Source organism: Pleurodeles waltl, chromosome 6 (assembly GCF_031143425.1).
Source record: "Pleurodeles waltl isolate 20211129_DDA chromosome 6, aPleWal1.hap1.20221129, whole genome shotgun sequence".
Lineage (NCBI taxonomy): Eukaryota > Metazoa > Chordata > Amphibia > Caudata > Salamandridae > Pleurodeles > Pleurodeles waltl.
Window position 1 is genome coordinate 343,023,900 of NC_090445.1, and position 26,614 is coordinate 343,050,513.

General features: G+C 49.3%; 1 protein-coding gene across 2 annotated transcripts in view; it reads left to right on the plus strand.

The window, feature by feature from the left end:
- Positions 1–26,614, plus strand: part of RBM23 (RNA binding motif protein 23) — a 454,647-nt gene that overhangs the window by 11,538 nt on the left and 416,495 nt on the right. For both annotated transcript variants that reach the window (XM_069238236.1, XM_069238237.1), the window contains exon 2: positions 8,813–8,922. In XM_069238236.1, coding sequence (XP_069094337.1) covers positions 8,857–8,922 — 66 coding nt within the window. In that variant the 5' untranslated portion in view covers positions 8,813–8,856. The remainder of the gene's footprint in view (positions 1–8,812; positions 8,923–26,614) is intronic.

Here is a 26,614-nt window from a genome sequence, read left to right on the forward strand (position 1 = left end):
TTAGGAACTTCAAATCATCAAAATTGCATGTATACTTTTCAAGTTATTGACAAATAGCTGTTTTAAAAGTGGACACTTAGTGCAATTTTCACAGTTCCTAGGGGAGGTAAGTTTTTGTTAGTTTTACCAGGTAAGTAAGACACTTACAGGGCTTAGTTCTTGGTCCAAGGTAGCCCACCGTTGGGGGTTCAGAGCAACCCCAAAGTCACCACACCAGCAGCTCAGGGCCGGTCAGGTGCAGAGTTCAAAGTGGTGCCCAAAACGCATAGGCTAGAATGGAGAGAAGGGGGTGCCCCGGTTCCGGTCTGCTTGCAGGTAAGTACCCGCGTCTTCGGAGGGCAGACCAGGGGGGTTTTGTAGGGCACCGGGGGGGACACAAGCCCACACAGAAATTTCACCCTCAGCAGCGCGGGGGCGGCCGGGTGCAGTGTAGAAACAGGCGTCGGGTTCGCAATGTTAGTCTATGAGAGATCTCGGGATCTCTTCAGCGCTGCAGGCAGGCAAGGGGGGGGATTCCTCGGGGAAACCTCCTCTTGGGCAAGGGAGAGGGACTCCTGGGGGTCACTTCTCCAGTGAAAGTCCGGTCCTTCAGGTCCTGGGGGCTGCGGGTGCAGGGTCTCTCCCAGGTGTCGGGACTTGGGATTCAAAGAGTCGCGGTCAGGGGAAGCCTCGGGATTCCCTCTGCAGGCGGCGCTGTGGGGGCTCAGGGGGGACAGGTTTTTGTACTCACAGTCTTAGAGTAGTCCTGGGGTCCCTCCTGAGGTGTTGGATCGCCACCAGCCGAGTCGGGGTCGCCGGGTGCAGTGTTGCAAGTCTCACGCTTCTTGCGGGGAGCTTGCAGGGTTCTTTAAAGCTGCTGGAAACAAAGTTGCAGCTTTTCTTGGAGCAGGTCCGCTGTCCTCGGGAGTTTCTTGTCTTTTCGAAGCAGGGGCAGTCCTCAGAGGATGTCGAGGTCGCTGGTCCCTTTGGAAGGCGTCGCTGGAGCAGGATCTTTGGAAGGCAGGAGACAGGCCGGTGAGTTTCTGGAGCCAAGGCAGTTGTCGTCTTCTGGTCTTCCGCTGCAGGGGTTTTCAGCTAGGCAGTCCTTCTTCTTGTAGTTGCAGGAATCTAATTTTCTAGGGTTCAGGGTAGCCCTTAAATACTAAATTTAAGGGCGTGTTTTAGGTCTGGGGGGTTAGTAGCCAATGGCTACTAGCCCTGAGGGTGGGTACACCCTCTTTGTGCCTCCTCCCAAGGGGAGGGGGTCACAATCCTAACCCTATTGGGGGAATCCTCCATCTGCAAGATGGAGGATTTCTAAAAGTCAGAGTCACTTCAGCTCAGGACACCTTAGGGGCTGTCCTGACTGGCCAGTGACTCCTCCTTGTTTTTCTCATTATTTTCTCCGGCCTTGCCGCCAAAAGTGGGGCCTGGCCGGAGGGGGGCGGGCAACTCCACTAGCTGGAGTGTCCTGCTGGGTTGGCACAAAGGAGGTGAGCCTTTGAGGCTCACCGCCAGGTGTGACAATTCCTGCCTGGGGGAGGTGTTAGCATCTCCACCCAGTGCAGGCTTTGTTACTGGCCTCAGAGTGACAAAGGCACTCTCCCCATGGGGCCAGCAACATGTCTCGGTTTGTGGCAGGCTGCTAAAACTAGTCAGCCTACACAGATAGTCGGTTAAGTTTCAGGGGGCACCTCTAAGGTGCCCTCTGGGGTGTATTTTACAATAAAATGTACACTGGCATCAGTGTGCATTTATTGTGCTGAGAAGTTTGATACCAAACTTCCCAGTTTTCAGTGTAGCCATTATGGTGCTGTGGAGTTCGTGTTTGACAAACTCCCAGACCATATACTCTTATGGCTACCCTGCACTTACAATGTCTAAGGTTTTGTTTAGACACTGTAGGGGTACCATGCTCATGCACTGGTACCCTCACCTATGGTATAGTGCACCCTGCCTTAGGGCTGTAAGGCCTGCTAGAGGGGTGTCTTACCTATACTGCATAGGCAGTGAGAGGCTGGCATGGCACCCTGAGGGGAGTGCCATGTCGACTTACTCGTTTTGTCCTCACTAGCACACACAAGCTGGCAAGCAGTGTGTCTGTGCTGAGTGAGAGGTCTCCAGGGTGGCATAAGACATGCTGCAGCCCTTAGAGACCTTCCTTGGCATCAGGGCCCTTGGTACTAGAAGTACCAGTTACAAGGGACTTATCTGGATGCCAGGGTCTGCCAATTGTGGATACAAAAGTACAGGTTAGGGAAAGAACACTGGTGCTGGGGCCTGGTTAGCAGGCCTCAGCACACTTTCAATTGTAAACATAGCATCAGCAAAGGCAAAAAGTCAGGGGGCAACCATGCCAAGGAGGCATTTCCTTACAATGAGGTAATGATGCTGGGGTTACGCGGTGTAGCTAGTCACCAAAATAATGTAACCACACAGGGAATTGTGGTGTATTTAATCGTGTTTTATTTTATTTTAAATTGCCCCAGCACTCGGTGACAAGATCCTGCTCCCAACGACAGGGACTTATAACTCCTACATATAATTTCACAGAACATCCAACCAACACCATTCTGGTACGGTCTGAAGCAGTACTACTGTTGAAGTCACAACAGTGCACTGCAACTGGGACAGCAGAGCCCCACACAGCGCCTGTGTGGTCTCTGGAGGTCCTCCCTGTAGGAGGCTGGCCTGGCTTATAGTGGGTACCTTGTGGTGCTTACACCCTCTGCCAGGTCCAGTTATCTCTTATTAGTAGAATAGAGGTATTTCTAGCAGCTTAGGCTGTTAGAAGGTAGCTATGGCAAAGCAGCTTAGGCTGAACTAGGAGACATGCAAAGCTCCTACTATACCACTTATATCATATAGCACAATATCATAAGAAAACACAATACTCCAGAGTTACTAAAAATAAAGGTACTTTATTTTAGTGACAATATGCCCAAAGTATCTCATAGAATACCCTCACTTAGGAGGTAAGTAATATACACAAGTTACATGTACACAAACCCAAAACAGGTAAGTAACAGTAAGAAAAGTAGTGCAAACAATGTAGAATCACAATAGGATGCAATAGGCAAACAAAGGTCTAGGGGCAACACAAACCATGTACTCCAAAAGTGGAATGCAAAACACGAATGGACCCCAGACCTATGGGAAGTTGTAGAGGGTCGCTGGGACTGTAAGAAAACAGTAAGGGTGTCCAAAATACCCCACCCCAAGACCCTAGAAAGTAGGAGTAAAGTTACCCTACTACCCCAGAAAGACACAATAGTTGTGATAGGGGGATTATGCAAGAACCACAAGCACCAGCAAAACACTGAAGACGGATTCCTGGACCTGAGGACCTGAAAAGGAAGGGGACCAAGTCCAAGAGTCGCGATAATGTCCAGGGGGGGCAGGAGCCCAGGAAACCCCTGATGAAGGTACAAAAGGGCTGGCTCTGGGTGGAAGAAGCCGAAGATTCTGCAACAACAAACAGGGCTAGGAACTTCTCCTTTGGATGGAAGATGTTCCACGGCGTGCTGGATGTTGCAGAAGTGTTTCCACGCAGAAATACTGCAAACAAGCCTTGCGAGCTGCAAGGGTCGCGTTAGAGGTTTTTGGGTGCTGCTGGGGACCAGGAAGGACCAGGATGTCGCCCCTTGGAGGAGGAGACGGGGGGCGCTCAGCAACTCAGAGAGCCCCCGCAGATGCAGGCAGCACCCACAGAAGTACCGAAGCAGGGCATTGGAAGTTCTGTGAAGTCAGTCACAAAAGGAGGGTCCCACGACGTTGGAGTCCAACTCAGAGGGTTGAGCACTGCAGGATGGAGTGCTGGGGACCCAGGCTACGCTGTGCACAAAGGAATCCTTGGAGAAGTGCACAGAAGCCGGAGCAGCTGCAAATCACGCAGTACACAGGTTTTCTGTCTGGCGTGGGGAGGCAAGGACTTACCTCCACCAAATTTGGACAGAAGGGCCACTGGACTGTGGGAGACACTTAGACCCGGCTCCTGTGTTCCAGGGACCACGCTCGTCAGGATGAGAGGGGACCGGTGATGCAGTCTTTTGGTGCCTGCGTTAGCAGGGGGAAGATTCCGTCGACCCACGGGAGATTTCTTCTTGGCTTCCAGTGCAGGGTGAAGACAGACAGCCCTCAGAGCATGCACCACTAGGAAACAGTTGAGAAAGCCGGCAGGATGAGGCGCTGGAGCAGTCAGCGGTCGATCCTTGGCAGAAGTCGAAGAGGGAAGTGCAGAGGAGCTCTGGTGAGCTCTTGCATTCGTATTCTGAGGAATAGCCCAGAGGAGGGACCCTAAATAGCCAGAAAAGGAGGTTCGGCTACCAAGAGAGGTAAGAACCTATCAGGAGAGGTCTCTGACGTCACCTGCTGGCACTGACCACTCAGAGCAGTCCAGTGTGCCCCCAACACCTCTGAATCCAAGATAACAGAGGTCTGGGACACACTGGAGGAGCTCTGGGCACATCCCCTGGGAGGTACTGGTTGGGGGAGTAGTCAGTTCCCTTTCCTTTGTCCAGTTTCGTGCCAGAGCAGGCCTGGGGGATCCCTGAACCGGTGTAGACTGGCTTATGCAGAGATGGGCACCATCTGTGCCCATCAAAGCATTTCCAGAGGCTGGGGGAGGCTACTCCTCCCCAGCCCTTCACACCTATTTCCAAAGGGAGAGGGTGTAACACCCTCTCTCAGAGGAAATCCTCTTTTCTGCCTTCCTGGGCCGGGGCTGCCCAGACCCCAGGAGGGTAGAATCCTGTCTGAGGGGTTGGCAGCAGCTGCAGTGGAAACCCCAGAAAGGCAGTTTGGCAGTACCCAGGTTCTGTGCTAGAGACCCGGGGGATCATGGAATTGTCCCCGCCAATACCAGAATGGTATTGGGGGGACAATTCCATGATCCTAGACATGTTACATGGCCATGTTCGGAGTTACCATGGTGATGCTACACATAGGTAGTGACCTATGTGCAGTGCATGCGTGTGATGGTGTCCCCGCAGTCACACAGTTTGGGGAATTTGCCCTGAACAATGTGGGGGCACCTTGGCTAGTGCCAGGGTGCCCACACACTAAGTAACTTAGCACCTAACCTTCACCAAGTGACGGTTAGATATATAGGTGACTTATAAGTTACTTGAGTGCAGTGAAAAATGGCTGTGAAATAACGTGGACGTTATTTCACTCAAGCTGCAGTGGCAGTCCTGTGTAAGAATTGTCTGAGCTCCCTATGGGTGGCAAAAGAAATGCTGCAGCCCATAGGGATCTCCTGGAACCCCAATACCCTGGTGTAAAGAAATGGCTCCCTGTTGCAGTTACCCCCCACTTTTTGCCTGATACTGATGCTGACTTGACTGAGAAGTGTGCTGGGACCCTGCTAACCAGGCCCCAGCACCAGTGTTCTTTCACCTAAAATGTACCATTGATCCCACAATTGGCACACCCTGGCATCCAGATAAGTCCCTTGTAACTGGTACCTCTGGTACCAAGGGCCCTGATGCCAGGGAAGGTCTCTAAGGGCTGCAGCATGCATTATGCCACCCTAGAGACCCCTCACTCAGCACAGCCACACTGCTTACAAGCCTGTGTGTGCTAGTGAGAACAAAATGAGTAAGTCGACATGGCACTCCCCTCAGGGTGCCATGCCAGCCTCTCACTGCCTATGCAGTATAGATAAGACACCCCTCTAGCAGGCCTTACAGCCCTAAGGCAGGGTGCACTATACCATAGGTGAGGGTACCAGTGCATGAGCACTGTGCCCCTACAGTGTCTAAGCAAAACCTTAGACATTGTAAGTGCAGGGTAGCCATAAGAGTATATGGTCTGGGAGTCTGTTTTACACGAACTCCACAGCACCATAATGGCTACACTGAAAACTGGGAAGTTTGGTATCAAACTTCTCAGCACAATAAATGCACACTGATGCCAGTGTACATTTTATTGTAAAATACACCACAGAGGGCACCTTAGAGGTGCCCCCTGAAACTTAACCAACTATCTGTGTAGGCTGACTGGTTCCAGCAGCCTGCCACACTAGAGACATGTTGCTGGCCCCATGGGGAGAGTGCCTTTGTCACTCTGAGGCCAGTAACAAAGCCTGCACTGGGTGGAGATGCTAACACCTCCCCCAGGCAGGAGCTGTAACACCTGGCGGTGAGCCTCAAAGGCTCACCCCTTTGTCACAGCCCAGCAGGGCACTCCAGCTTAGTGGAGTTGCCCGCCCCCTCCGGCCACAGCCCCCACTTTTGGCGGCAAGGCTGGAGGGAACAAAGAAAGCAACAAGGAGGAGTCACTGGCCAGTCAGGACAGCCCCTAAGGTGTCCTGAGCTGAGGTGACTCTAACTTTTAGAAATCCTCCATCTTGCAGATGGAGGATTCCCCCAATAGGGTTAGGATTGTGACCCCCTCCCCTTGGGAGGAGGCACAAAGAGGGTGTACCCACCCTCAGGGCTAGTAGCCATTGGCTACTAACCCCCCAGACCTAAACACGCCCTTAAATTTAGTATTTAAGGGCTACCCTGAACCCTAGAAAATTAGATTCCTGCAACTACAAGAAGAAGGACTGCCTAGCTGAAAACCCCTGCAGCGGAAGACCAGAAGACGACAACTGCCTTGGCTCCAGAAACTCACCGGCCTGTCTCCTGCCTTCCAAAGATCCTGCTCCAGCGACGCCTTCCAAAGGGACCAGCGACCTCGACATCCTCTGAGGACTGCCCCTGCTTCGAAAAGACAAGAAACTCCCGAGGACAGCGGACCTGCTCCAAGAAAGGCTGCAACTTTGTTTCCAGCAGCCTTGAAAGAACCCTGCAAGCTCCCCGCAAGAAGCGTGAGACTTGCAACACTGCACCCGGCGACCCCGACTCGGCTGGTGGAGATCCAACACCTCAGGAGGGACCCCAGGACTACTCTGATACTGTGAGTACCAAAACCTGTCCCCCCTGAGCCCCCACAGCGCCGCCTGCAGAGGGAATCCCGAGGCTTCCCCTGACCGCGACTCTTTGAATCCTAAATCCCGCCGCCTGGGAGAGACCCTGCACCCGCAGCCCCCAGGACCTGAAGGACCGGACTTTCACTGGAGAAGTGACCCCCAGGAGTCCCTCTCCCTTGCCCAAGTGGAGGTTTCCCCGAGGAATCCCCCCTTGCCTGCCTGCAGCGCTGAAGAGATCCCGAGATCTCTCATAGACTAACATTGCGAACCCGACGCTTGTTTCTACACTGCACCCGGCCGCCCCCGCGCTGCTGAGGGTGAAATTTCTGTGTGGGCTTGTGTCCCCCCCGGTGCCCTACAAAACCCCCCTGGTCTGCCCTCCGAAGACGCGGGTACTTACCTGCAAGCAGACCGGAACCGGGGCACCCCCTTCTCTCCATTCTAGCCTATGCGTTTTGGGCACCACTTTGGACTCTGCACCTGACCGGCCCTGAGCTGCTGGTGTGGTGACTTTGGGGTTGCTCTGAACCCCCAACGGTGGGCTACCTTGGACCAAGAACTGAACCCTGTAAGTGTCTTACTTACCTGGTAAAACTAACAAAAACTTACCTCCCCCAGGAACTGTGAAAATTGCACTAAGTGTCCACTTTTAAAGTAGCTATTTGTCAATAACTTGAAAAGTATACATGCAATTGAAATGATTCAAAGTTCCTAATGTACTTACCTGCAATACCTTTCAAACAAGATATTACATGTTAAATTTGAACCTGTGATTCTTAAAATAAACTAAGAAAAGATATTTTTCTATAACAAAACCTATTGGCTGGATTTGTCTCTGAGTGTGTGTACCTCATTTATTGTCTATGTGTATGTACAACAAATGCTTAACACTACTCCTTGGATAAGCCTACTGCTCGACCACACTACCACAAAATAGAGCATTAGTATTATCTATTTTTACCACTATTTTACCTCTAAGGGGAACCCTTGGACTCTGTGCATGCTATTCCTTACTTTGAAATAGCACATACAGAGCCAACTTCCTACACCTGGGTACCTGGGTACCATATACAAGGGAATTATAAGGGTGTTCCAGTGTGCCAATGAGAACTGGTAAAATTAGTCACTAGCCTGTAGTGACAATTTTAGAAAGCAGAGAAAGCATAAACACTGAGGTTCTGGTTAGCAGAGCCTCAGTGATAGTTAGGCACCACACAGGGAACACATACAGGCCACAGCGTATGAGCCCGGGGGTCCTGGCTAGCAGGTTCCAGTGACACATATCAAACACATTGACAACATAGGGTTTTCACTATGAGCACTGGGCCCTGGCTAACAGGATCCCAGTGAGACAGTAAAAACACCCTGACATACACTCACAAAGGGGCCAAAAATGGGGTAACAAGGCTAGAAAGAGGCTACCTTCCTACACTCCCTGTTACTCTGATGACTTTGGGGAGGCCTGCCTCCTTGCCCTGGTGTCTCTTGCAGCCGCTGTTACACTTTTCACCCTCTGAGATTTTCTTTTTTCACTTGCTCCGATCCTTTTCTTCTCTCCTTCTGGTGTCTTACCCCTGTCTCTTGCCTTCCCCATCTCCTGCCTTCCCCATCTCCTGCCTTGTGTCTTGGTCCCTATCCATTGGTTCCCCTGCACTTCTGCCCCATGTCTCTTACCAGTATCATTTTGTCTCTTGCCCCCTTTCTGTCTTTTTCTTTTGTCTTTTGCATCTTGCCATCATCTATTGGCACCCTTCCTTGATCATATCACCCTCTTTTGTCTCCATGCATTCTCTTCTTTTTCTCTCCCACTGCTCTTCTCTCATCTTCTGCTTTTTATCCATCTTACCACCTTTCTCCACTTTTTTTTTTTTTTTTGACCTATTCTCACCATTTTACTATGTCTTTTCTTCATTTCAGATTTTCATATTTACTGCCTGCACTCCCCCAACTTAGAAACAGTCATGGCTGCAGATGACTTTGACATTGTCATCGAAGCAATGCTGGAGGAGCCATACAAGAACCGTGAGGTGAGTCTCTTTGTGTGACCAAATGCTTTATTTTTATTTATTTATTACTGGTCTGTTGCCCAGAAAGGGGTATGTTTGGTGAAGTCCTTTCTTGGGAGTCTGGGGCAGTCAGTGGTTACTTGGAAGGTTGTTGATCAGTTATGTCCAGGGCCACAGTGGTGGTGCACACCATTTGGAGAGCCTAGTTACTATTTGTGCTCTTGACGTGCAGGGTAGAGAGTTTGAGCAGTCAAGACTTAATTCATGAGGTGGAAGGCATTACAGTGTGACATGACAGCTTTTATTTAGTGTTAATTGCTCGGTCAGTGTTTCCTTTTATTAAAGGAAGAGTACATTTAACAGGTAAGGTGCCTCCTGGTCTAAGCTATAGATAAAACTGCAAAGTGAGCAAATGATGATAAAAATGTGGGGCTCTAGACAGTTGTGATTATAGTAACTGGCGCCTATATAAGTGGCCGCAATGTCACTTCCGGCGACTCCACAATGGACCCACCTGACTGTGCGCACAGGGATATTGCTCAAGTAAAAAATTCTGGATCCAGTCTGACGCCTGGGGAAATTCAAAGGTAAGGAATCTAAAGCTAGATAGTCTCTACCAGATGATACGTTACTGAAGGTAAGTAACTTGTGTGACGCCCACGGGGAAAAAAGTGGGAAAATACAGACCGTTCCGGATCTAACCACTAGATGGCAGAAGAATGCACAGCATGTGACTCCAGAAAACTCCAAGCTGCAAAACTACTCCTACTGGTAAGTAACCATTTTGTTTTGGAGCATGAGGCCTGGGATAGTCTGTGAGCGGAAAGCAGTGTATGTGCAGGCAGGGGTTTCTGAAATGGGCATCACCAACTCAACACAAGGGAGACCACCATTTATGCAACAGATCAACATCAGTCCATGTGTGAACCACATCTCTCATATACATATAACATGCGTCCTGCATTCATGTTCCAGACATAATAAAAAAAGGCCTGTGCACGTGAGTCTCCATGCCAGTTACACCACCTTCAGTCATTGCTTATTCTGTGGTTCGAGGATAGTAGTGTTTTTACTGTTATAGGATACTGTAGTGCTATACCAAATGTTCAATAAATATTTCCCCTAGTATTTCTCCTTTCCCTGTGGAATACCATTTCTTGGGAATACACACAGATATTCCCAACTACTTAACCCCTCCTCCTCCCCCCTCCCTTGCTTCCCACACATTCCTTGCTACTAAGATTATGTCATTGCTGCCCTTGTAGTGACCCTCCATTGCGTATAGCACCTGTAGAACTGACCTACCTGTGTCCTGTAGGAAGCCATTCGAAATGCTATCTCACAATGTGAATGGCATGATCAACTATGTCAAGTGTAAGAAAGTGTTACTGTACCTGGCCACTAATCTAGTACTTATCCATGGAATGCACCTATGTGGTTGATTCTGGAAAGCTGAAAAGAGGCTGGTTGGGTAGCATGGAGAATACTTGCAGGTCACAGCACTGTGCTGGTCTATACACTATGGCTCAAGCATTATCCTCTAGGTGCTGCAGGGTAGAGATTCTGATCCGAAAATCCCTGCTCCACTCAGTTCAGAAAACAGTTTGACCCACTGGTGCGACAAGCCTATCTCAAATTGTGCATCATACATACAGCACTGATGGTGGTGTCTGTGCGTGCCCCCAATTCCTTTAAAACATCTTATAGACGATCTCTATTGTTTTGGTACTATTTGTATACTTGTCAACCGTGATTTGATTCCACTTTTATATTCAAGTGCGACTGGCCCATAGAACTGGCACAATGCATTGGATAGGGGAGTCCTTCGTGATGTCATAGGTGACCTCGGTTTAATGACCTTGGTGATAAATAAACCCCAGGAACAGGAAATGTGCCCTGCCTTTCAATTGTTTAACCAACTGTCTTCCTGTTGTCTCAGAGCAAAAGGCACCAGCTTGACTTGTGGCAGGCCACTCTTAGACTTCATGGTTGTTAGAGACTTGTCGCTGCTTATTGGGAGGAGGAAGTGGAGATCAATGGCTTCTGTTCTCTGGAGGGACAGCTCTATATCACATCTTTTGTAGCTTTGTGTGATCCATCTGTCTCTAGAGTCCTTCCTGCCATCCATCAAAGGAAGACTAGTGCAGACTCTCATGCAAATAAGTTCTGTCATGTGGTACTTCAACAAGCTGGGTGGAGTGGGGTCTTGGATCCTTGGTCGGGAGGCTCTATGCCTCTGGAGGTTGTTGGATCAACAGGGCATCTGCCTGGTTGCCAGTCCCAAAGTGGAGTCCCTGAATGGCAGAGCAGACAAACTACCCAAAGAAATTCCGTGGAATATAATGCAAATATAACCCTTGACAAGACAATGTATAACAAAAGCACTGGTTTCTTTGGGGGAAATGTAGGACTCAACTTCCATGTGACAACACGCGTCGCTCCATTTTTTTTAAATAGTAACTTTTGAACAGTTTGAGCTGGAAACACTTTATTTAAAAATAAAATCTGCAGATTATGTGGCAAATTTCTAATTATCAAAAATCTCCTTGGCTGCACAATCACATTTCAGTGGCCCTGGCTATACAGAAAGCATGTATACAAGGGACTGATATGGCTACATTTGTTGTTACATGCCACTTGTTTTTACACGCCTCTTCTCGTCAGTGTGTCTTAATCCAAATTCAATTAAGATAGTCCACTGTTATAGTTATCAACGTTTAACCCCACAAAAGGATTATTTTTACACAATGGCCATCAGGACTGAAGGAATATATTGGAAGCAATTGGAAGTGAAAAATCATGTTTTAATTATTTTTAAAAATATAATGGGGAGCTCAAAAACCAATCTTTCTATTTATATATTTCTCAAACATACCCAAAAATCGTGGCCATGGCTAGCACAACTAAGTTGTGTGGTGAAGAGGGAAATAATTCATGACCACTGTCGGTGCCAATACATTGCTAATGATTCTGCAGAAAAATCAACAATTCTAACAAAGGCTAGCACAAATGTGTGTCTACCAAAACTCAAAGGGACTCGCCGAAGTGGCGTAATTAATTGAATCAGCCCTTATGAGCTTCTGTTATCCCTTTTTATTTTTATTTCTTTCATTTCAACCGTAATAGTCAGTCTTTGGAGGACCCTGCTATTGAATTCAGGGGTTGCTGGACCCCAGTTCACTTTTTGATTGCACGATCATTCTATGCTTGCTGCACTGTAGTGAGTGCAAGCCACACTCCCTGCCACGCCCTTCCTTGGAGTGGCGGGCTAATTCAAGGACTCTACAGCTTGTCTGCGCAGCTCTGAGACATCGAAGACTCACTTCTTTATTTTCCTTGTAGGCAACTGCGCTGCCATTTTCTGAGAGTTGCCTGGGCTCATCGTGAAGTTCCACTAAGGTTGAATTCCTTATTTTTGAATTATTTTATGAGTTTCTGTTCTTCCTTTTATTTTAATTTAATTTCGCCAGTAGTATTCAGTCGGCGGGGGAGCCTGCTACTGAATTCAGGGGTTGCTGGAACCCGGTTCACTTTTTAATTACCTAATTATTCTGTGCTTGCCTAGCTGGTGCACGCGCAAGCCACGCCCTCTGCCATACCCCACCTTGGAGTGGCGGGCTTTTTCAAGCACTCTACAGCTGCCTGTGCCAAAGGCAAGACCGTCTGCGCCCAGCGCCTGTTTGACACCCCCACTGTGCTTTGGGGCCAGATCCCAGCCCTTAACCTTACGCTCGAGAGAAGCTACCTGCCCTAAATCTTGGTAAGAACTGATGTATCACTGTCTTGGAGAACCTCTACATTGTAATTAAAGTCGCCCAAAACCGTGAAGTCCATGGACAGAATATGCCCATCAAGGAGGTGTTCAATCTCCTGCATGAAGACTTGTCTTGGACCAGGTGGACAATGAATTAACATGTTGTTGAAACATTGATGGTTCGCCACTTTTATGTTAAAGGGCATAGCTTCACAGTGTTCAGAGGAAACCGGATTGCAGTTAACCGCCAAATCATTTCTGTGCACTAACGCTTCCCCCCCCCCCGCTCAAGTACCCTGCCTTTTCTGGTAATGGAATAACCAACAGCAGTGCTGATAACAAATACGTGTTGCTGGAAGCGTCTGCCTAAGATTCTGTTATGAATATTATATCAGGTTTGTAAGTATCCACAAACAGAAAGAAATCAGTACAATGTTTAACTAATGATCTAGCGTTAATAAGCATGCACGATACGGAGCATGCATGAACGCGTATTGCTGAATATTTCCCAACTGCAGGTATATGTTGTAGGAAGTTGGCTCTGTATGTGCTATTTCAAAGTAAGGAATAGCATGCACAGAGTCCAAGGGTTCCCCTTAGAGGTAAAATAGTGGTAAAAAGAGATAATACTAATGCTCTATTTTGTGGTAGTGTGGTCGAGCAGTAGGCTTATCCAAGGAGTAGTGTTAAGCATTTGTTGTACATACACATAGACAATAAATGAGGTACACACACTCAGAGACAAATCCAGTCAATAGGTTTTGTTATAGAAAAATATCTTTTCTTAGTTTATTTTAAGAACCACAGGTTCAAATTTCACATGTAATAGCTTGTTTGGAAGGTATTGCAGGTAAGTACTCTAGGAACTTTGAATCATTACATTAGCATGAATACTTTTGTCATAAAACACAATAAGCTGTTTTAAAAGTGGACACTTAGTGCAATTTTCACAGTTCCTGGGGGAGGTAAGTTATTGTTAGTTTTCACAGGTAAGTAAGTCACTTACAGTTCTCAGTTTTTGGTCCAAGGTAGCCCACCGTTGGGGGTTCAGAGCAACCCCAAAGTTATCACACCAGCAGCTCAGGGCCGGTCAGGTGCAAAGGTCAAAGAGGTGCCCAAAACACATAGGCTATAATGGAGAGAAGGGGGTGCCCCGGTTCCAGTCTGCCAGCATGTAAGTACCCGCGTCTTCGGAGGGCAGACCAGGGGGGTTTTGTAGGGCACCGGGGGGGACACAAAGTAGCACAGAAAGTACACCCTCAGCAGCGCGGGGGTGGCCGGGTGCAGTGTGCAAACACGCGTCGGGTTTCCTTCAGGTTTCAATGGGAGACCAAGGGGTCTCTTCAGCGATGCAGGCAAGGGGGGGGCTCCTCGGGGTAGCCACCACCTGGGCAAGGGAGAGGGCCTCCTGGGGGTCACTCCTGCACAGAAGTTCTGTTTCTTTAGGGGCTGGGGGCTGCGGGTGCAGGGCCTTTTCCAGCCGTCGGGAAATGGAGTTCAGACAGTCGCGGTCAGGGGGAGCCTGGGGATTCCCTCTGCAGGCGTCGCTGTGGGGGCTCAGGGGGGACAACTTTGGTTACACAGTCGTAGAGTCGCCGGAGGGTCCTCCCTGAGTTGGTTGTTCTCCACCAGTCGAGTCGGGGTCGCCGGGTGCAGTGTTGCAAGTCTCACGCTTCTTGCGGGGAATTGCAGGGGTCTTTAAATCTGCTCCTTGTAACAAAGTTGCAGTTCTTTTGGAGCAGTGCCGCTGTCCTCTGGAGTTTCTTGTCTTTTTCGAAGCAGGGCAGTCCTCAGAGGATTCAGAGGTCGCTGGTCCCTTGGAAAGCGTCGCTGGAGCAGGTTCTTTGGAAGGCAGGAGACAGGCCGGTAAGTCTGGGGCCAAGGCAGTTGGTGTCTTCTGGTCTTCCTCTGCAGGGGTCTTTCAGCTCGGCAGTCCTTCTTCTTGTAGTTGCAGGAATCTAAATCTTTAGGTTCAGGGAAGCCCTTAAATACTAAATTTAAGGGCGTGTTTAGGTCTGGGGGGTTAGTAGCCAATGGCTACTAGCCCTGAGGGTGGGTACACCCTCTTTGTGCCTCCTCCCAAGGGGAGGGGGTCACATCCCTAATCCTATTGGGGGAATCCTCCATCTGCAAGATGGAGGATTTCTAAAAGTTAGAGTCACCTCAGCTCAGGACACCTTAGGGGCTGTCCTGACTGGCCAGTGACTCCTCCTTGTTATTCTCATTATTTTCTCCGGCCTTGCCGCCAAAAGTGGGGGAGGGGGCGGGCAACTCCACTAGCTGGAGTGTCCTGCGGGGCTGTGACAAAGGGGTGAGCCTTTGAGGCTCACCGCCAGGTGTTACAGCTCCTGCCTGGGGGAGGTGTTAGCATCTCCACCCAGTGCAGGCTTTGTTACTGGCCTCAGAGTGACAAAGGCACTCTCCCCATGGGGCCAGCAACATGTCTCTAGTGTGGCAGGCTGCTGGAACCAGTCAGCCTACACAGATAGTCGGTTAAGTTTCAGGGGGCACCTCTAAGGTGCCCTCTGTGGTGTATTTTACAATAAAATGTACACTGGCATCAGTGTGCATTTATTGTGCTGAGAAGTTTGATACCAAACTTCCCAGTTTTCAGTGTAGCCATTATGGTGCTGTGGAGTTCGTGTAAAACAGACTCCCAGACCATATACTCTTATGGCTACCCTGCACTTACAATGTCTAAGGTTTTGCTTAGACACTGTAGGGGCACAGTGCTCATGCACTGGTACCCTCACCTATGGTATAGTGCACCCTGCCTTAGGGCTGTAAGGCCTGCTAGAGGGGTGTCTTACCTTTACTGCATAGGCAGTGAGAGGCTGGCATGGCACCCTGAGGGGAGTGCCATGTCGACTTACTCGTTTTGTCCTCACTAGCACACACAAGCTGGTAAGCAGTGTGTCTGTGCTGAGTGAGGGGTCTCTTAGGGTGGCATAATACATGCTGCAGCCCTTAGAGACCTTCCCTGGCATCAGGGCCCTTGGTACCAGGGGTACCACTTACAAGGGACTTATCTGGATGCCAGGGTGTGCCAATTGTGGAATCAAAAGTACAGGTTAGGGAAAGAACACTGGTGCTGGGGCCTGGTTAGCAGGCCTCAGCACACTTTCAATTCAAAACATAGCATCAGCAAAGGCAAAAAGTCAGGGGGTAACCATGCCAAGGAGGCATTTCCTTACACATGTTTTGTGGGAGATTCAGTTAACGTAATGTCAGCGTATAATATTGCCTGAAGTACTTGCAGGCCACATGCCTGTCAAATATACAGTGTGTTGGCCTTAATAGAATCACGTTTTAGTGGAGAACAATTGAAATTCTCCTCCAGACCATAGATGGACCAGGTCTTTTTCAATCTGTTTCCGAGGCTACCCATTAGGCTGGTCACACCCTTGATGGGATTTTTACAAACAACAAATCGCCATGCAACATAAAAAACATGCCTTTAGTCTGGTCTGATTACCATGCAGGCTTTTTTTTTTTTTATGATTAGTATTCAACATCATTGTTCTAATATTATGACCAGGCCCACTGTACGAAAGTACCCTCTTTTTGGCCTCTTACCCCCAATTTCTGCCTGATGTCAGTGTGTTTTTGGCTGTGTCACTGGGATCCTGCTGGTCAGGAACCCCAGTGCTTACGGTTTATGGCCTGCTTGTCAGTTTGTTTCACTGTTTTCTAAATTGTCACTAGAGTCCTGCTAATCAGAACTCCAGTGCTCATGCTCTCTCTGTATCTAACATTTGTCACTACATAATAGTGACTCAGTATTTCACTCCAAATTGACATACTGGACCCCACTTATAAGCCCCTAGTATATGGTACATAGGTACCCAGGGCACTGGGATTCCAGGGGATCCTTATGGACTGCAGCATTTCTTTGGGCCCCCATAAGGAGCCCATACAAAGGCTTCTACAGGACTGCCATTGCATCCTGTGTGAAATAGTGCACACACTATTTCACAGCCATTTTCACTGCACCAGGTCACTTCTAAGTCACCTATTCTAGGAAGTTGGCTCTGTATGCACTATTTCAAAGTAAGGAATAGTATGCACAGAGTCCAAGGGTTCCCCTTAGAGGTAAGATAGTGGCAAAAAGAGATAATACTAATGCTCTATTTTGTGGTAGTGTGGTCGAGCAGTAGGCTTATCAAAGGAGTAGTGTTAAGCATTTGTTGTACACCCACAGGCAATAAATGAGGAACACACACTCAAAGACAATTCCAGGCCAATAGGTTTTTTGTATAGAAAAATAAACTAAGAAAATATATTTTAAGAACCACAGGTTCAAATTTTACATGTAATACTTCAAAGGAAAGGTATTGCAGGTAGGTACTTTAGGAACTTTGAATAATCAAAATAGCATACACAGTTTTCAAATAAATCACATATAGCTATTTTAAAACTAGACAGTGCAATTTTCAACAGTTCCTGGGGGGAGTAAGAGTTAGTTAGTTTTTGCAGGTAAGTAAACCACCTACGGGGTTCAAGTTTGGGTCCAAAGTAGCCCACCGTTGGGGGTTCAGAGCAACCCCAAAGTTACCACACCAGCAGCTCAGGGCCGGTAAGGTGCAGAGTTTAAAGTGGGGGTCAAAACTGTAGGAAGTTGGCTCTGTATGTGCTATTTCAAAGTAAGGAATAGCATGCACAGAGTCCAAGGGTTCCCCTTAGAGGTAAAATAGTGGTAAAAATAGATAATACTAATGCTCTATTTTGTGGTAGTGTGGTCGAGCAGTAGGCTTATCCAAGGAGTAGTGTTAAGCATTTGTTGTACATACACATAGACAATAAATGAGGTACACACACTCAGAGACAAATCCAGCCAATAGGTTTTGTTATTGAAAAATATATTTTCTTAGTTTATTTTAAGAACCACAGGTTCAAATTTAACATGTAATATCTTGTTTGAAAGGTATTGCAGGTAAGTACATTAGGAACTTTGAATCATTTCAATTGCATGTATACTTTTCAAGTTATTGACAAATAGCTACTTTAAAAGGGGACACAGTGCAATTTTCACAGTTCCTGGGGGAGGTAAGTTTTTGTTAGTTTTACCAGGTAAGTACGACACTTACAGGGTTCAGTTCTTGGTCCAAGGTAGCCCACCGTTGGGGGTTCAGAGCAACCCCAAAGTTACCACACCAGCAGCTCAGGGCCGGTCAGGTGCAGAGTTCAAAGTGGTGCCCAAAACGCATAGGCTAGAATGGAGAGAAGGGGGTGCCCCGGTTCCGGTCTGCTTGCAGGTAAGTACCCGCGTCTTCGGAGGGCAGACCAGGGGGGTTTTGTAGGGCACCGGGGAGGACACAAGCCCACACAGAAATTTCACCCTCAGCAGCGCGGGGGCGGCCGGGTGCAGTGTAGAAACAAGCGTCGGGTTTGCAATGTTAGTCTATGAGAGATCAACGGATCTCTTCAGCGCTGCAGGCAGGCAAGGGGGGGCTTCCTCGGGGAAACCTCCACTTGGGCAAGGGAGAGGGACTCCTGGGGGTCACTTCTCCAGTGAAAGTCCGGTCCTTCAGGTCCTGGGGGCTGCGGGTGCAGGGTCTCTCCCAGGCGTCGGGACTTAGGTTTCAGTGAGTCGCGGTCAGGGGAAGCCTCGGGATTCCCTCTGCAGGCGGCGCTGTGGGGGCTCAGGGGGGACAGGTTTTGGTACTCACAGTCGGAGAGTAGTCCGGGGGTCCTCCCTGAGGTGTTGGTTCTCCACCAGCCGAGTCGGGGTCGCCGGGTGCAGTGTTGCAAGTCTCACGCTTCTTGCGGGGAGTTGCAGGGTTCTTTAAAGCTGCTTCTGGAAACAAAGTTGCAGTCTTTTTGGAGCAGGTCCGCTGTCCTCGGGAGTTTCTTGTCGTCGTCGAAGCAGGGCAGTCCTCAGAGGATGCAGAGGTCGCTGGTCCCTTTGGAAGGCGTCGCTGGAGCAGAGTTCTTTGGAAGGCAGGAGACAGGCCGGTGAGTTTCTGGAGCCAAGGCAGTTGTTGTCTTCTGGTCTTCCTCTGCAGGGGTTTTCAGCTAGGCAGTCCTTCTTCTGGTTGTTGCAGGAATCTAATTTTCTAGGGTTCAGGGTAGCCCTTAAATACTAAATTTAAGGGCGGGTTTAGGTCTGGGGGGTTAGTAGCCAATGACTACTAGCCCTGAGGGTGGGTACACCCTCTATGTGCCTCCTCCCAAGGGGAGGGGGTCACAATCCTAACCCTATTGGGGGAATCCTCCATCTGCAAGATGGAGGATTTCTAAAAGTTAGTCACCTCAGCTCAGGACACCTTAGGGGCTGTCCTGACTGGCCAGTGACTCCTCCTTGTTGCCTTCTTTGTTCCCTCCAGCCTTGCCGCCAAAAGTGGGGGCCGTGGCCGGAGGGGGCGGGCAACTCCACTAAGCTGGAGTGCCCTGCTGGGCTGTGACAAAGGGGTGAGCCTTTGAGGCTCACCGCCAGGTGTTACAGCTCCTGCCTGGGGGAGGTGTTAGCATCTCCACCCAGTGCAGGCTTTGTTACTGGCCTCAGAGTGACAAAGGCACTCTCCCCATGGGGCCAGCAACATGTCTCTAGTGTGGCAGGCTGCTGGAACTAGTCAGCCTACACAGACAGTCGGTTAAGTTTCAGGGGGCACCTCCAAGGTGCCCTCTGGGGTGTATTTTGCAATAAAATGTACACTGGCATCAGTGTGCATTTATTGTGCTGAGAAGTTTGATACCAAACTTCCCAGTTTTCAGTGTAGCCATTATGGTGCTGTGGAGTTTGTGTTTGACAAACTCCCAGACCATATACTCTTATGGCTACCCTGCACTTACAATGTCTAAGGTTTTGTTTAGACACTGTAGGGGTACCATGCTCATGCATTGGTACCCTCACCTATGGTATAGTGCACCCTGCCTTAGGGCTGTAAGGCCTGCTAGAGGGGTGTCTTACCTATACTGCATAGGCAGTGAGAGGCTGGCATGGCACCCTGAGGGGAGTGCCATGTCGACTTACTCGTTTTGTCCTCACTAGCACACACAAGCTGGCAAGCAGTGTGTCTGTGCTGAGTGAGAGGTCTCCAGGGTGGCATAAGACATGCTGCAGCCCTTAGAGACCTTCCTTGGCATCAGGGCCCTTGGTACTAGAAGTACCAGTTACAAGGGACTTATCTGGATGCCAGGGTCTGCCAATTGTGGATACAAAAGTACAGGTTAGGGAAAGAACACTGGTGCTGGGGCCTGGTTAGCAGGCCTCAGCACACTTTCAATTGTAAACATAGCATCAGCAAAGGCAAAAAGTCAGGGGGCAACCATGCCAAGGAGGCATTTCCTTACACAACCCCCCCCCCCCCCCCCCCCCCCCAAACGAAAGAGGATGAGACTAACCTTTCCCAAGAGAGTCTTCATTTTCTAAGTGGAAGAACCTGGAAAGGCCATCTGCATTGGCATGGGCAGTCCCAGGTCTGTGTTCCACTATAAAGTCCATTCCCTGTAGGGAGATGGACCACCTCAACAGTTTAGGATTTTCACCTTTCATTTGCATCAGCCATTTGAGAGGTCTGTGGTCAGTTTGAACTAGGAAGTGAGTCCCAAAGAGGTATGGTCTCAGCTTCTTCAGGGACCAAACCACAGCAAAGGCCTCCCTCTCAATGGCACTCCAACGCTGCTCCCTGGGGAGTAACCTCCTGCTAATGAAAGCAACAGGCTGGTCAAGGCCATCATCATTTGTTTGGGACAAAACTGCCCCTATCCCATGTTCAGAGGCATCTGTCTGCACAATGAACTGCTTAGAATAATCTGGAGCTTTTAGAACTGGTGCTGAGCACATTGCTTGTTTCAGGGTGTCAAAGGCCTGTTGGCATTCTACAGTCCAGTTCACTTTCTTGGGCATTTTCTTGGAGGTGAGCTCAGTGAGGGCTGTCACAATGGATCCATATCCCTTCACAAACCTCCTGTAGTACCCAGTCAAGCCAAGGAATGCCCTGACTTGAGTCTGGGTTTTTGGAGCTACCCAGTCCAGAATAGTCTGGATCTTGGGTTGGAGTGGCTGAACTTGGCCTCCACCTACAAGGTGGCCCAAGTAAACCACAGTTCCCTGCCCTATCTGGCATTTGGATGCCTTGATAGAGAGGCCTGCAGATTGCAGAGCCTTCAAAACCTTCTTCAGGTGGACCAGGTGATCCTGCCAGGTGGAGCTAAAGACAGCAATATCATCAAGATAAGCTGTGCTAAAGGACTCCAAACCAGGAAGGACTTGATTCACCAACCTTTGGAAGGTGGCAGGGGCATTCTTTAAACCAAAGGGCATAACAGTAAACTGATAATGCCCATCAGGTGTGGAGAATGCTGTTTTCTCTTTTGCTCCAGGTGCCATTTTTATTTGCCAGTATCCTGCTGTCAAGTCAAAGGTACTTAAGAATTTGGCAGCACCTAATTTGTCTATGAGCTCATCAGCTCTAGGAATTGGATGAGCATCTGTCTTGGTGACAGAATTGAGCCCTCTGTAATCCACACAAAACCTCATCTCTTTCTTTCCATCTTTGGTGTGAGGTTTGGGGACTAAGACCACTGGGCTAGCCCAGGGGCTGTCAGAGCGTCTCAATTACTCCCAATTCCAGCATCTTGTGGACTTCCACCTTGATGCTTTCCTTAACATGGTCAGACTGTCTAAAGATTTTGTTCTTGACAGGCATGCTGTCTCCTGTGTCCACATCATGGGTACACAGGTGTGTCTGACCAGGTGTTAAGGAGAAGAGTTCAGGAAACTGTTGTAGGACTCTCCTACAATCAGCTTGCTGTTGGCCAGAGAGGGTGTCTGAATATATCACTCCATCTACTGAGCCATCTTTTGGGTCTGATGACAGAAGATCAGGGAGAGGTTCACTCTCTGCCTCCTGATCCTCATCTGTTACCATCAACAGATTCACATCAGCCCTGTCATGGAAGAGCTTAAGGCGGTTCACATGGATCACCCTCTTGGGGCTCCTGCTTGTGCCCAGGTCCACCAGGTAGGTGACCTGACTCTTCCTTTCTAGCACTGGGTAAGGGCCACTCCATTTGTCCTGGAGTGCCCTGGGAGCCACAGGCTCCAGAACCCAGACTTTCTGCCCTGGTTGGAGCTCAACCAGTGCAGCCTTTTGGTCATACCAAAACTTCTGGAGCTGTTGGCTGGCCTCAAGGTTTTTGGTTGCCTTTTCCATGTACTCTGCCATTCTAGAGCGAAGGCCAAGTACATAGTCCACTATGTCTTGTTTAGGCTCATGAAGAGGTCTCTCCCAGCCTTCTTTAACAAGAGCAAGTGGTCCCCTTACAAGGTGACCAAACAGAAGTTCAAAGGGTGAGAATCCTACTCCCTTCTGTGGCACCTCTCTGTAAGCAAAAAGCAGACATGGCAAGAGGACATCCCATCTCCTTTTGAGTTTTTCTGGGAGCCCCATGATCATGCCTTTTAATGTCTTGTTGAATCTCTCAACTAAGCCATTAGTTTGTGGATGGTATGGTGTAGTGAATTTGTAAGTCACTCCACACTCATTCCACATGTGTTTTAGGTATGCTGACATGAAGTTGGTACCTCTGTCAGACACCACCTCCTTAGGGAAACCCACTCTGGTAAAGATACCAATGAGGGCCTTGGCTACTGCAGGGGCAGTAGTCGACCTAAGGGGAATAGCTTCAGGATACCTAGTAGCATGATTGTAAGGAAATGCCTCCTTGGCATGGTTGCCCCCTGACTTTTTGCCTTTGCTGATGCTATGTTTACAATTGAAAGTGTGCTGAGGCCTGCTAACCAGGCCCCAGCACCAGTGTTCTTTCCCTAACCTGTACTTTTGTATCCACAATTGGCAGACCCTGGCATCCAGATAAGTCCCTTGTAACTGGTACTTCTAGTACCAAGGGCCCTGATGCCAAGGAAGGTCTCTAAGGGCTGCAGCATGTCTTATGCCACCCTGGAGACCTCTCACTCAGCACAGACACACTGCTTGCCAGCTTGTGTGTGCTAGTGAGGACAAAACGAGTAAGTCGACATGGCACTCCCCTCAGGGTGCCATGCCAGCCTCTCACTGCCTATGCAGTATAGGTAAGACACCCCTCTAGCAGGCCTTACAGCCCTAAGGCAGGGTGCACTATACCATAGGTGAGGGTACCAGTGCATGAGCATGGTACCCCTACAGTGTCTAAACAAAACCTTAGACATTGTAAGTGCAGGGTAGCCATAAGAGTATATGGTCTGGGAGTCTGTTTTACCCGAACTCCACAGCACCATAATGGCTACACTGAAAACTGGGAAGTTTGGTATCAAACTTCTCAGCACAATAAATGCACACTGATGCCAGTGTACATTTTATTGTAAAATACACCACAGAGGGCACCTTAGAGGTGCCCCCTGAAACTTAACCAACTATCTGTGTAGGCTGACTGGTTCCAGCAGCCTGCCACACTAGAGACATGTTGCTGGCCCCATGGGGAGAGTGCCTTTGTCACTCTGAGGCCAGTAACAAAGCCTGCACTGGGTGGAGATGCTAACACCTCCCCCAGGCAGGAGCTGTGACACCTGGCGGTGAGCCTCAAAGGCTCACCCCTTTGTCACAGACCAGCAGGGCACTCCAGCTTAGTGGAGTTGCCCGCCCCCTCCGGCCACGGCCCCCACTTTTGGCGGCAAGGCTGGAGGGAACAAAGAAAGCAACAAGGAGGAGTCACTGGCCAGTCAGGACAGCCCCTAAGGTGTCCTGAGCTGAAGTGACTCCAACTTTTAGAAATCCTCCATCTTGCAGATGGGGGATTCCCCCAATAGGGTTAGGATTGTGACCCCCTCCCCTTGGGAGGAGGCACAAAGAGGGTGTACCCACCCTCAGGGCTAGTAGCCATTGGCTACTAACCCCCCAGACCTAAACACGCCCTTAAATTTAGTATTAAAGGGCTACCCTGAACCCTAGAAAATTAGATTCCTGCAAACTACAAGAAGGACTGCCTAGCTGAAAACCCCTGCAGAGGAAGACCAGAAGACGACAACTGCCTTGGCTCCAGAAACTCACCGGCCTGTCTCCTGCCTTCCAAAGAACTCTGCTCCAGCGACGCCTTCCAAGGGACCAGCGACCTCTGAATCCTCTGAGGACTGCCCTGCTTCGAAAAAGACAAGAAACTCCCGAGGACAGCGGACCTGCTCCAAAAAGACTGCAACTTTGTTTCAAGAAGCAGCTTTAAAGAACCCTGCAACTCCCCGCAAGAAGCGTGAGACTTGCAACACTGCACCCGGCGACCCCGACTCGGCTGGTGGAGAACCAACACCTCAGGGAGGACCCCCGGACTACTCTCCGACTGTGAGTACCAAAACCTGTCCCCCCTGAGCCCCCACAGTGCCGCCTGCAGAGGGAATCCCGAGGCTTCCCCTGACCGCGACTCTCTGAAACCTAAGTCCCGACGCCTGGAAAAGACTCTGCACCCGCAGCCCCCAGGACCTGAAGGACCGGACTTTCACTGCAGAAGTGACCCCCAGGAGTCCCTCTCCCTTGTCCAAGTGGAGGTTTCCCCGAGGAAGCCCCCCCTTGCCTGCCTGCAGCGCTGAAGAGATCCGTTGATCTCTCATAGACTAACATTGCGAACCCGACGCTTGTTTCTACACTGCACCCGGCCGCCCCGCGCTGCTGAGGGTGAAATTTCTGTGTGGGCTTGTGTCCCCCCCGGTGCCCTACAAAACCCCCCTGGTCTGCCCTCCGAAGACGCGGGTACTTGCCTGCAAGCAGACCGGAATCGGGGCACCCCCTTCTTTCCATTCTAGCCTATGCGTTTTGGGCACCACTTTGAACTCTGCACCTGACCGGCCCTGAGCTGCTGGTGTGGTAACTTTGGGGTTGCTCTGAACCCCCAACGGTGGGCTACCTTGGACCAAGAACTGAACCCTGTAAGTGTCTTACTTACCTGGTAAAACTAACAAAAACTTACCTCCCCCAGGAACTGTGAAAATTGCACTAAGTGTCCACTTTTGAAATAGCTATTTGTGAATAACTTGAAAAGTATACATGCAATTGAAATGATTCAAAGTTCCTAATGTACTTACCTGCAATACCTTTCAAACAAGATATTACATGTTAAATTTGAACCTGTGGTTCTTAAAATAAACTAAGAAAAGATATTTTTCTATAACAAAACTTATTGGCTGGATTTGTCTCTGAGTGTGTGTACCTCATTTATTGTCTATGTGTATGTACAACAAATGCTTAACACTACTCCTTGGATAAGCCTACTGCTCGACCACACTACCACAAAATAGAGCATTAGTATTATCTATTTTTACCACTATTTTACCTCTAAGGGGAACCCTTGGACTCTGTGCATGCTATTCCTTACTTTGGAATGGCACATACAGAGCCAACTTCCTACAATGATCCACTACTACTAGGATGTACATATTTCCTGAGGCTGTGGGAGGTTCCAGTGGACCAACTATGTCCACACCCACTCTTTCAAAGGGGACCCCCACCACTGGAAGTGGAATGAGGGGGGCCTTTGGGTGCCCACCTGTCTTACCACTGGATTGACAGGTGGGGCAGGAGAGGCAAAACTCCTTAACCTTCTGGGACATATTGGGCCAGTAGAAGTGGTTGACTAACCTCTCCCACGTCTTGGTTTGTCCCAAATGCCCAGCAAGGGGAATATCATGGGTTAAGGTCAGAATAAACTCTCTGAACGACTGAGGCACTACCACTCTCCTAGTGGCACCAGGTTTGGGGCCTCTGGCCTCAGTGTACAGGAGTCCATCTTCCCAATAGACCCTATGTGTTCCATTTTTCTTGCCCTTGGACTCTTCAGCAGCTTGCTGCCTAAGGCCTTCAAGAGAGGGACAGGTTTCTTGTCCCTTACACAGCTCCTCCCTTGAGGGTCCCCCTGGGCCTAAGAGCTCAACCTGATAAGGTTCAAGTTCCAAAGGCTCAGTTCCCTCAGAGGGCAGAACTTCTTCCTGAGAAGAGAGGTTCTCTTTTTCTGACTGTGTTGCAGTTGGTTTCCCAACTGACTTTCCTTTTCTCTTGGTAGGCTGGGCCTTTCTTCCAGACTCCAGCTCTACTTTTTCACCCTGTGCCTTGCATTGTGCTCTTGTTTTTACACACACCAGTTCAGGGATACCCAGCATGGCTGCATGGGTTTTTAGTTCTACCTCAGCCCATGCTGAGGACTCCAGGTCATTTCCAAGCAGACAGTCTACTGGGATGTTTGAGGAGACCACCACCTGTTTCAGGCCATTGACCCCTCCCCATTCTAAAGTTACCATTGCCATGGGATGTGCTTTAGTCTGATTGTCAGCGTTGGTGACTGTATAGGTTTTTCCAGTCAGGTATTGGCCAGGGGAAACCAGTTTCTCTGTCACCATGGTGACACTGGCACCTGTATCCCTCAGGCCCTCTACACTTGTCCCATTAATAAAGAGCTGCTGCCTGTATTTTTGCATGTTAGGCGGCCAGGCAGCTAGTGTGGCTAAATCCACCCCTCCCTCAGAGACTAGAGTAGCTTCAGTGTGGACCCTGATTTGCTCTGGGCACACTGTTGATCCCACTTGGAGACTAGCCATTCCAGTGTTACCTGGATTGGAGTTTGGAGTGCAACTTTTCTTGGGACAGGCCTTGTCTCCAGTTTGGTGTCCAGACTGACTACAGTTTCGACACCAGGCCTTTTTGGGATCAAAGTTTTTACCCTTGTACCCAGGATTGTTTTGTGAAGAGGCTCTGGGCCCACCCTCCTGTGCAGGTTTTTGGGGGCCTGTAGAAGACTCTTTACTATTTTTAGTTTTGGCTGTCTCACCACCTTTCCCCTGGGGAGGTTTTGTGACCCCTTTCTTTTGGTCACCCCCTGTGGAAGTTTTGGACACCCTAGTCTTGACCCAATGGTCCGCCTTCTTTCCCAATTCTTGGGGAGAAATTGGTCCTAGGTCTACCAGATGCTGATGCAGTTTATCATTGAAACAATTACTTAACAGGTGTTCTTTCACAAATAAATTGTACAGCCCATCAT